Raw genomic sequence first — 12,382 nt, 5'->3', positions numbered from 1 at the left:
CTGCATTCCATGTTTAAAAAGTTACTCTATAGTATTAGACCTAACTGAATGGTTAATTGTAGGTATTGACCGTTTCATACCCTCTAAAACGTTTCAGCAAAAACCTAACAGTCAGCCATGGTTCTCTCCAGAATGTGCTGCTGCCATTGCGCACAGAAATCACTTTTTCCACTGCTTCAAACGTAATAGATGTATGGAAACTAAAGCCGCTTTCAGGACTGCCAGCAACCATTGTAAGAAAGTAATAAAGAACGCAAGAGAGTTGTATGCTCAATCTGTTAAGTCCAAAGTAGCTGAGCAGCGGCTTGGTTCCCACCAGTTTTGGCAAATAGCAAACAGAATCCTGAACAAAAGCGTGTGCTCATCCCAACTATTATCAATGGACCTGAGGTAATCTCGTCAGCATCAGACAAAGCCAAACTCTTTGTCAAGAACTTTGCAGCTAATTCTATCCTTTGCGTCCAAGGCCACCAACCCCCAATATTTCCTCCTGTATCAGAAAACACGCTATGTGATATACGTATATCTGTACATGACGTTGCCAAGCTAATCAAAAACCTTGATTCCAGTAAAGCAACTGTCCCTGACGGTATTCCAATTATAGTACTCAAAAAACTTCAACCTGAACTAGCGCCCATACTTACAAAACTGTTTAAACGTTGTCTTAAGGAGAATAGTTTCCCATCTCCCTGGAAAATTTCATCAGTATGCCCTGTATTTAAGAATTCAGGTGATCGCTCATCCCCCTCTCAGTACAGGCCAATAAGTCTCCTGTGCGTCATGAGTAAGTTGCTAGAATATGTGTTAAATACAGAAGTAATCAACCATCTCAACAAAAATAACCTTCTTAGTGACACTCAATATGGTTTCCGTTCTGCTAGATCTACAGCAGATGTGCTTACAGTTATATCTCATAGGATTAGCAAATCTCTCGGCGGTGGCAATCTTTCTATGGCAATTGCTCTTGACATATCTAAAGCCTTTGATAGGGTATGGTATAAAGGTTTACTTCATAAGATCGCTAGCTATGGTATAGCTGGAAAAGTCTTCTCAATTATTAAATCATTTTTTTCTGATAGGTTCATAAGAGTAGTAGTTGAGGGGCAAAAATCAGAAGCTCACAGTATTAATGCCGGTGTCCCTCAGGGGTCCATCCTGGGCCCAACTCTTTTCCTGATCTACATTAATGATCTTCCAAATCACACCCTTACATCATCTGTAGACATTTATGCTGACGACACTACCATTTATGGTAGCACATCTAAGACAGTAAACGACCAAGTTCTCTTCAATTCTCTCTCCTCTGATCTTGAGCACGTAGTACAATGGGGAAAGGAGTGGCTGGTTACTTTTAATGCATCTAAAACCAAGCTTCTCTCTTTACATCATCAACATTCTAATCCACATCTGGCATCAATTGAAATGAATGGCTCTCGTCTTCAGGAGGCCTCAAGTTTTGACAAGCTTCTGGGCTTGACCATTACTCCTGATCTTAAATGGAACACGTACATCAAATCTGTTGTCAAGGCCGCTGGAAAAATGGTGGGATCTTTCTATCGATCCGGTAAATATCTCACTGCTGATTCTATTCTCTATCTATATAAGAGCCAGGTACGTCCAAGGATGGAATACTGTTGCCACATCTGGGCAGGAGCTGCTAGAAAGGACTTGTCCTGCCTTGATAGAGTTCAAAATAGACTTCGTAGCCTCGTAGAAGATGTCCTTTTCTCCTCCTTGCAACCTCTATCTCACAGAAGAGATGTCGCTAGTTTGTCTCTGATGTATCGTTATTTTCATGGAAAGTGTTCGACTGAGCTTCAATCTATGGTCCCCCCCTCGCCAAACTTTCACAAGAAACACTCGTCTAGCTGTAAACACTATCAATAATTTCCCCCACTCTTTATCTGTGCCTAAACCTAAACGTAGATTCCATGAACAAAGCTTCTTTCTTAGAACTGCACGCCTGTGGAATTGTCTTCCGTTTTCCTGCTTTCCGGCTGACTACAATATGGTTGTCTTCAAGTCTAACGTAAATAAGTTCTTTATGAGCCGTTCCATATAAGTTATCAAATTTACCAAATTTTCATTACTAATGATTACTATATTGTCCAATTTCTACTGTGCACTCTTTAACCCTTATCCTTGAGTGGCCTCTTGGCCTTAATAATGTGGTGATGCCTATGTAAAAAAAACAACAAAAAAAACAAAAAAAAAACTGATCGACAAATACTTAAACTCACTCACTCACTCATTCTCACTCGGCGCCCCGCACTCTGTATTCCTCACTCTTCGCTCATCGCTCTTTGCTCACTTCTCTATGCACGTCCAACGACTCCGTTGCTACATATGTTCGCCAGCAAAGACAAAACACGAATATCCACACACACACACACACACACACACACACACACACACACACACACACACACACACACACACACACACACGGCGAATAATGCAGATATTCAGCCGCACGCAAGGGCATTTACCTTCTTCTTTATTTCTACTAGCACACACAAAATTAAGCCTGTTTTCTCGCTGAGAAAACAAAGGACACTCTCTGCCTTTTCTTGTCGAAATAACGAACAGTCTCAATAACTTTCACATTTGCAAAAACTGTCTATCCAAACACACCTTTTGGACACAAAAAAATGATTCGTTTGTTACTTGTTATTTTTGTGTAAATAAACACCGCTTATTTGACATGTTTGATTTTATTTTATTTTTGGTGGAAAAAGGGATCTAATGAGACCGGAATACCACTCCACTTCTTTACATTTCCGTAGTCTAACCTAGTGGTTCACAACAACAGTGCCGCGGAATGATTACTATTGTGCCGCGGAATGATTACTATTGTGCCGCGGAATGATTACTATTGTGCCGCGAAGAGATTATAGGTGGAAGTTGCAAGTTGTTTTAGGTGGAAAACCGCTTTCATGTCGTTATAACCGGAGGTGTTTGCATTGATAAATACTAACCCACACATTATTACTAAGTGATATTGACGTTAACGCTAAAATATAACAAAAAATAAATAAATAAAAATAAAATAAAATAGATAAATAAACAAATAAAAAATAAAATGTGTAATAAATCGTTTGTTTAAATTGTTTTGTTTTTTTTAAATTTTTCGACAATAATAAGCATTGGCAAGCGTTGATTAATGCTTCATAGCATCTATGCATCTTGTTTAGAATATTAACAGATCCTTTGTTGATATTTCTTATTTAATATTTAGGTTTTGTAAATTAAGGTTTTAATAGGGTAAAAACATAATTAAATATGATAAAAGTCTGCTTTGATGTATTTAAAAAAAATTTTTAGATTCAATTCATCCTTAATTATGAACAAGTTTCTAAAAAGAAAAAGCGAAGGTGACAACACTAATTCTACAACTTCATTAAAAAAAAGCAAGTTCACCGATTGTATAGTGATGATTATTTGAAATTTGGATTTCATTCGACTGAAAACGCAGATTCCGTTTCCGCTGTGTGCCGTGTGCGGTCAAACGCTGTATAATGAAGCAATGGTCTCGAGTAAGATGAAAAGACACCTTACTACTAATCATTCTAGCCTTCAAACTAAAGATGTTGATTATTTCCAATGACTGTTAGAATTAAATGCACTTACAAAGTCAACTATTTAAGAAAACAATATCTGCATCCTAAAAAATCGATGCGCATTTAGCAACAGTAGGTTCTCTTTTTCCGACTGCCACGTTAGCCGGCTATCAACACCCGGGACCAGATACAGCTACCTGCCAATATACGGCACAAGAAATAGCGGGCTCACATTCGAAGAGGAAAAACTGTTGCATGTTTTCCACTCGCCATGCGTTGTTTTTCTTTCTTTTTCTCCTTCCTTCTCCCGATCTTTATGCCTATATACGCATTCCATTCTGTGACGTCACACCCATGTCAGGGCTTAATATGCTGACTAGGTATGTCATTTTAATGACAGACTCAGACTAGGTTGCAATAGCGTAATCACTGTTTTACGGGTACGATTGAAATTGTACTTACTCTAAGAAACAAGGTCTGAACCTTTCCACAATCTTTGCCTTTTTCTTCATCAACTATCGAGTATATGATGGCTTCAACTGGAATTCGTTGGTAGGCGACCCTCTTGCTGCCACTGATCATCCAGATAAAAACATCGGGCAAGGCGTGCTGTGGCTGCAAAGTAAGACAACAGAAAATACAATTAAAACAGTGCTTCTCAACCATTTTACTACCACGCCTCTTTGTTTGTTCTGGAATCCATCTTGGTTCATATTTCGAAGATGAACCAAGATGACTGCCAGAACAAAAACATAATGTTAAGTCTTCTATGAATTTCTTTCTTTTTTTCTTCTTGTAACATATCGTCATGCATTTTTTTTTCTTTCTGAGCGAATAATTTCTAATTTTCCTGAGGAGTATATGCACGAAAAGAGCCGACATTGACATCATAATAACCGATTGTTTCTGCATACGAAACGTATCTGTAAAAAATGTACCGCTGGAGGAGCTGTTTTGCATGAAAAACAAATATTTTGATCATGGAATGTAACTATACTTTTATTCATATATATATATATATATATATATATATATATATATATATATAGTAAATAATTATTTAAGTAAAATACCCAACCACTTACCTCGTCGACTAGATTTTGCAACTTCTGTAGATATTGAATGGAAGACCGCAACTTATCCTTCATGTTCGTTTTAGTAATTGTAGCTTTCAGTGTTCTTGCCATTGTAGACATTTGATCCTGCAGAATTTGGAAAAGGAAAACATGTAAACATTTTTTTTAAGAAATGTAAATGGTCTGTCTGAAAAGTGATGGGACTGGTGTTACAAACAATCTATTTCAATGCCAAACAATGTAACAACCCCCTCGAGACTTTCCCATTCTATTCTTCCGGGATGCCCACCAACTTCACCCTAATGAATCTCTTTACGGTTTACAATGCCATGACACCTACAAAATGGGTTCTTTTTTTCCAATCCCATAGAGATTGGGAAAAAGAAAAATGTCGCAAAAGTCACGTGGTACTACATGGTTTTCTCTACACTCACCGTTCTCTCCCATGTGTGACGGCACAGATGAGAAGTATTCTTCTAAAATGCCACTTCAATTTCATCGTTATGAATCACGATTGAAAAAAAGGAGTTCATTGAACATTCACGGAATCGGCGAATATAATGGCGTGTATCCATATCACCTCCTACTCTACAATCATCCCTCTTTCTATTCACTCTTTCTCAGAATTATTTTCTTGTATAAAGCGTATCATATATGCTATCTTTTTTTTCACTCTGAAGAAGTTCCTGCCAATAAAAAAAACGTAATATCAGATTACTTTATATATATATATATATATATATATATATATATATATATATATATATATATATATATAATATATATATATATATATATATAACTACTTAATTTTATCACATGAATTAATATATGAAAATATAATTTTATGCTTAAATTTACAGTATTTATTTCAACAGTGCTCAATACATAGGTAGAGATAGGCAGTAAGTTATAAAAAATATATATGGCATTTAAACTACACAGATTATACCGCGTTTCATTCTCGTGAGAATTCGTCAGGCAGAAGCTTAATTGCCATATATATTTTTATAACTTACTATATATATATTATGGAAACGGGACGTGAAGCCGCTTGCTGTAAGGAGCTAAAAAAGTTACTTTAAGGTCTAGAACTTGCCAATGATAAGCGTTAGATGGAATAAATTCTGATTAAGAAAATAGCAATACTTCCCTCTTTGTCAGAAACATCGTTCATGGAATATGAGAACTAAAGGACAAAATAAACGAAATGAAAGTTATGTGAGTGCCGAAAATTAACCCAATATCACTTTTTATTCTCCTTAAATTACAACGTGGAGTCAAGTTAGTAAGAAACCTTTGAGACTTGAATCAGAAATAAATGTTCAATCATAAATATTCTTTGTTCTCCATAATTTTCCATCCCTTCTTCATGTTTTTTTTTTTTAAATTGAAAAACCAATGCGTTTCTTTAATCAACCCGTTTTTAAATTATGAAAGCTTTGAGGTTTTCGTTTTTTTTTTTTTTTTTTAGTTATCCGCAGAAATGAAAAACGTATATATATATATATATATATATATATATATATATATATATATATATATATATACTAGCATTTCAGCCTGGCGTTGCCCGGATGTTTGGATGTGTATATTGAGAAAAAAAGGGGTAGTAGGAAGGCAGGCTCGAACCCGTACCGGAAAGGAGGAAAAGAACGGGGGGGGGGGGAAACCTGACGTCTTTGCTGTTACGACCACCGCCAAACCGGAAGTGACGTAGGTTTAAATTAAGGCTAGACAATCGAAAAGAAGAGGATGTCTTTCAAAAATATCAGCGAAAAAAGCGACCTCCCCCTGTAGAAAAGTTCCAGTTGAAGGTGAAGATATTAATATTTTTAGCCAATTTTTTTATATTTGTCGTCGATAGTGATCTTGTAAAAATCCTTCGCCTCTGTCGAAAGTTTTAGGCAGACATGCAAACATACATACATATATACGTTTATATATTGGTAACTAAAAAATTCCGACCCAAACCGATTAAAAAGCTTGCCCTATCTCTGAATACCCTTTATGTAAAATGTCAAATGTTTATACCAAAAATTGTCTGAATAATTTGGTAGAGACCGCAGAGGTCAAATATTTTTTTTAACTTTGACCCCTATTATGATCCCTGAACATTTATTGTTTTGGTCTCAAATAAAGTTATTAAGTTAGATCCATGTCCAAGGAACCTATATCTAAAATTTCAAGTGTTTAGACACAAAATTGTCGGAGGAGTTTGGTAGAGTGCTCAAATGTCAAATCGTTAGACTTTGACTCTTTAACAACCAAATTTCTGGCCGAAAACGGATTACACAGATTTTCCCAAATCTCCATACCCTGTATATCAAATTTCGAGTCTGTAGACTGAAAATTGACAGAGATATTGTCTAGGGAAATGTACACAGACACACAGACAGACACGTTCACTTTTATATATATATATATATATATATGTGTGTGTGTGTGTTACAGAAGATAAGAAAAACATCGGTACCGTCGGTTTCAAATTCAAACAAAGAGAACCAAATATCTTGTCGCCTATATTGGACTTGTGTTTATCGATCAGATATTAGTCCCCCCTATTCAGATTTGAAACCGACGTTACCGATGTTGTTCCCATCTTCTGTAACACAGATATTTATAAATAAATATTACGTCCTTGTTTTTAAATTTTATCGTAATAATCAGTCACTCTGTTGGACTTTTATCCAACTTAGCTTATGTATTTTAAAAGAACATCTGTCCCAGGACAGGTAAAATGAGTTCTTTAAATAGAACATATTTGTACCACTTTTATATCCTCTTACAGAAGATTAAAATCAAGATATGATACGACTAAGCATTATGTCTAGAATCCTCATTCTAATTTTGATGAGAATTCAATACATTATTTTTATTCTACAAAATATCTCAAATATAAGACTTTAACATGAAAGGTCTTAAGAAAAACTTCAGGTAATCTTGCTTAATTAATGTCTACTGATTATGGATAAAATTCAATAAAATCTGAAATATTTGAATTTCCATATGGAAGGTCGTTATTATATATTATACTCACTAAAACTCTACATGCAGATTTGCGAGTTAGACAAGATACATGGCGCGTTAAATAAGTTTCCAGACTTTTTCGTACAGGCATTTAAAATTGTCATAGACTTGAAAATTCAGTATTTTATTTCTATACATCTTATGAGATGACTGACCAATCTTTATAATTTCAGGTTCAAATGAACAGCTACAACAGGAATTGGAATACACCCTACTAAAGCTTGATTGTCAAAGCTGGTGAATTTCAAAAATGCAATCTGGATGTGCGACACTTTAGAAGAACGATACACAATAAAATTCTGTTTTAAACTTGGGAAAAATGCCACAGAAACTTCAGACTGCTTTTGGACCATCTTGCATGAATCGATAATCAGTTTTGGAGTGGCATAAGGGATTCAAAGAAAGCAGCGAGTTAGTGAGAAATGATGAAAGGTGTAGAAGGAGTAAGGAAGTCAGAACATCAGAGTTGATTGACCAAATAAAGGATTTCATGGATAAGAACCGATGTGTCTATAGAAGCATTAAGTGCACAGTTTGATATCAGTGTGGGAACTGTATACAAAATTATTCATGAGGAACTGAAGATGCAGACGATTTGTACAAAGTTTATCCCAAGAGGGCTCAGAGAAGATCAGAAATAAAGACGTTGCTATGATAGCAGAGAGATGGTCGAACTGATTAATTTAGATCCTGCAATTCTTATTGCTCTGGTGACCTGTGATGAAAGCTGGATCTATTGCTATGGCGCAGCGACTAAGATACAGAGTTCCCAGTGAAAGCATGCTGGCTCTCACAGACCTAAGCAGGCCAGATAGAGCAAATCCACCCAGAAACTTATGATGATCCCTATTTTTGAAAACATGGGCATGATCTACATACATAAGGTTCCCACTCGACAGACAGTCAACAAAGGAGAACTAAGTTGAGGTTTTAAGAAAGTTCAGGAAGATATTCCAGCAAAATAGGCCAGCACTCTTGAAATTGGGTCATTCGTATTTCCACCAGGACAATGCCCCAGTTCACAACTTCATCGTTGTCACAGACTATTTGATCAAGATTGGCATTGAGAGTTCCTCATTCTCCCTATAGTCCAGACCTTGGACCCTTTGATATTTGGTTATTTCCTAAGCTAACAGTCAGCCGTGGTTCTCTCCAGAATGTGCTCCTGCCACTGCACACAGAAATCACTATTTCCATTGCTTCCAATGTAATAGATGTACTGAGACTAAAGCCGTTTCCAGGACTGCCAGCAACAACTGTAAAAGAGTAATAAAGAACGTGAGAAAGCTGTACGCTCAGTCTATCAAGTCTAAAGTAGCTGAGCAGCAGCTTGGTTCCTACCAATTTTGGCAAATAAGAAGCAGGGTCCTGAATAAAAGTGTGCTGAATCCCAACCATCATCAATAGACCTGAAGTAATCTCGTCAGCATCGGACAAAGCCAAACTCTTTGCCAAAAGCTTTGCAGCTAATTTTACTCTATGCGATCAGGGCTGCCATCCCCCCCCCCTATATTTCCTCCTGTGTCTGAAAACATGTTATGCGACATACAAATATCTCTGCGTGATGCTGTCAAGCTAATGAAAAACTTCGATTCCAGTAAAGCAACTGACCCTGATGGCATTCCTATTATAGTGCTCAAAAAGCTTCAACTAGAACTAACTCCCATACTTACATAGCTATTTAAGCATTGTCTTAGGGAGAATTGCTTCCCAACACCCTAGAAAACTTCATCAGTATGTTCCGTATTTAAAAATTCAGGTGATCGCTCATCTCCCTCTCAATGCAGACCAATCAGTCTCCTGTGCATCATAAGTAAGTTGCTAAAATCTGTGTTAAATAGAGAAGTAGTCAGCCATCTCAGCAAACATAACCTCCTCAGTGACATGCCATCAATATGGTTTCCGTTCTGCTAGATTTACAGCTGATGTGTTAACAGTTATATCTCATAGGATTAGTGAATCTCTCGATGGAGGCTTCCTTTCTAAGGCAATTGTCCTTGACATATCAAAGGCTTTTGATAGGGTGTGGCAAAAAGGTCTTATCCACAAAATCTCCAACAAGGTATAGTTGGAAACGTCTTTTCAATTATCAAATCATTTCTCTCTGATAAGAGTAGTGGTTGATGGGCAAAAACTCAAAGCTCACAGAATTAATGCTGGAGTCCCTCAGGGATGCATCCTGGGCCCAACTCTCTTTCTACATCAATCATCTCCCAAATCACATACTAAGATCATTTGCAGACATTTATACTGACGACACTACCAAATGGCAACACTTTAAAGGCCTTAAACAACCAAGTTCTCTCTGATTGTCTCTCCTCTGATCTTGAACACATGGTGCAATGGGGAAAGAGGTGGCCGGTTAATTTTAATACATTTAAAACCAAACTTCTATCTTTTTATCATCAACACTCTGATCCCCGTCTGACATCAATTGAAATGAATATCTCTCATCTTGAGGAGGCTCCATGTTCTGACAAACTTCTTGTTTGACTTTTACTCCTCACCTGAAATGGAACACATACATCATATCCATTGCCAGGGCTGCTGGGAAAATGGTGGGGTTGTTCTACCGTTCCAGTAGATATCTCACTGCTGATGCAATTCTCTACATGTATGAGAGCCAAGTGCATCCAAAGATGGAGTACTGTTGCCACATCTGGGCACAAGCTACTAGAAGCAGCTTATCCTGCCTTGACAGAGTTCAAAATAGACTTTGTAGCCTAGTGAGAGATGCCCTTTTCTCTTCCCTGCAACCTCTTTCCAAGAGTAGAGACATTGCGAGCCTGTCTCTACTTTATCGTTATTTTCATGGCAAGTGCTCGTCTGAGCTCCAATCTATGGTTCCCACTGACCTGACTTTCATGAAAAACACTTGTCTAGTTGAAACTACTATCAATAATTCCCCTCCACTCTTTATCTGTGTCTAAACCTAAACGTAGATTCCATGAACAAAACTTCTTTCTTAGAACTGTACGCCTGTGAAACTCTATTCCATTTTCCTGCTTTCCAACTGACTACAATATGGTTGTCTTCAAGTCCAACGTGAACAAATTCTTGATGAGCCATCCTCTTAAGTAATCCAATCTACCAAATTTCCACTACTAACGATGACTACGACATGTTTCCCTTGACCACTGTACACTCATTAGCCCTTATCCTCGAGTGGTCTTCAGGCCTTGATAAGTGGTGACTCCTTTGGAAAAAAAAAAAAACTTGAGGAAAACCTTGGAGGTTGTCATTATAAGACAATAAAATGAAAGAAGCTGTGATGAGGGTTATTGATATGCTCACACAAGAGGACTTTCATGAAGCCTTCCATAAGTTGTTGAATGCTACAAGTGCATTACAGCTGGAGGAGATTACTTCGAAGGAGACTAGAGTTTCACGCGTGTGTATTATCAGTAAAAAGTTCCCATACAAAAAAAAAAAAGTCTGGAAACTTATTGAAGGCACCTCGTACTTCCCAAAGAAGGTCGGAGGTTACATCGGCTGAAACGTTGTGAGAAAACCACACAAGATGAAAACAGTAGTCTGAATTATGATACAAGTAATCCCAAATAAAAGAAACAGTAATTCACTTTTGTTTTAGATTCGTGATCCTTTTTTACAAGATAAACATAATGTTTACAAAAAATAAAAGACAAAATAGGATATTGATTTGTATACATCCCATCTCCACTCAGTACAGAGAGAGGAAGAAGCAAAAAGAAAAGAAGAAGTCAGCTCATACAAGCTGTGATACAGCGAAACAGTACTGTATGTGAATGACTATAATGCTTCCTATCTTGGGTTGAGCATATTGGGAAGTGATATACAAACTGTCATTAGCGTATTAAGCGATGCTCTTTGTGTATACAAATCGAGCTTAGGCATTTGAACATCATTAATTCACTCACCGCAGAGCAGCAGCCAAATAGTATAATGGTGAGAAGCTTTGACTGTTGTTTGGGCGGTTGGGTTTCGATCCTGGCTTGAGGGAGTTGCATGTTTAGCCACACTGATGAGTTGTGATACAGTGAAACAGTATGTGGCTGACGATATATATATATATATATATTTATATTTTTCCAAAACCTCTGGCGTTGATGGAAGGGAGACTAAAACATGCTGCTATGATTTGAAACGATCTGAAATAACAACAAAGGGAGACTTGATTCCTAATATTTCTCAAATGTTATATCTCCCCCTCTTTCAGAAGTAGGGTACGATTATGAATATCTCCAGTATCAAATAATATTTATACACTGTGAAATTTACTTTCTGTGTGAAAACGAAAGAGTGGAGATATAACACATAGGAAATATTTGGAATCAAGTCTCCCTTTGCTATTGTTTCAGATCATTTGAAACCATAGCAGTTTTAGTCTCCCCCCCCCCTCCATCAAGGCCAGAGGTTTTGGAGAAATATCAAATTTATATGCAAAACTAGGAAAACAAATGACTATGATTGAAACATTTTATGGCTGTAAAAATGTGCCAAAAATAGGCTCTGGATGATAAATGATCTTCTTACCGTGCGAGGTAAATGTCACATAGCTCACTACACAATTCAGGTCATTACGTTTCCAAGGAGCCTTCATTTGTTAAATTTTGATCAATAGTCGCTGAGATTTGGAACTTTAAATATTATCAAAAAAGGTGGTATATATATATATATATATGTATATATATATATATATATATATATATATATATATATATATATATATATATA

At 36.7% G+C, this 12,382-nt stretch overlaps 1 protein-coding gene across 21 annotated transcripts in view; it reads right to left on the bottom strand.

The window, feature by feature from the left end:
- Positions 1-12,382, bottom strand: part of LOC145279820 (otoferlin-like) — a 1,618,966-nt gene that overhangs the window by 1,015,127 nt on the left and 591,457 nt on the right. For all 21 annotated transcript variants that reach the window (XM_080131202.1, XM_080131198.1, XM_080131211.1 and 18 more), the window contains 2 exons: positions 4,646-4,762; positions 4,023-4,175 (listed from right to left, as the gene is read on the bottom strand). In XM_080131202.1, the coding sequence (XP_079987328.1) occupies positions 4,023-4,175; positions 4,646-4,762 (270 nt within the window). The remainder of the gene's footprint in view (positions 1-4,022; positions 4,176-4,645; positions 4,763-12,382) is intronic.

This window comes from Euprymna scolopes, chromosome 7 (assembly GCF_053919585.1).
Source record: "Euprymna scolopes isolate OS-2025 chromosome 7, ASM5391958v1, whole genome shotgun sequence".
NCBI classification, from domain to species: Eukaryota; Metazoa; Mollusca; class Cephalopoda; order Sepiida; family Sepiolidae; genus Euprymna; species Euprymna scolopes.
Note: the sequence above shows the minus strand (reverse complement) of the source record. Positions and strands in the feature narration are given on the sequence as shown.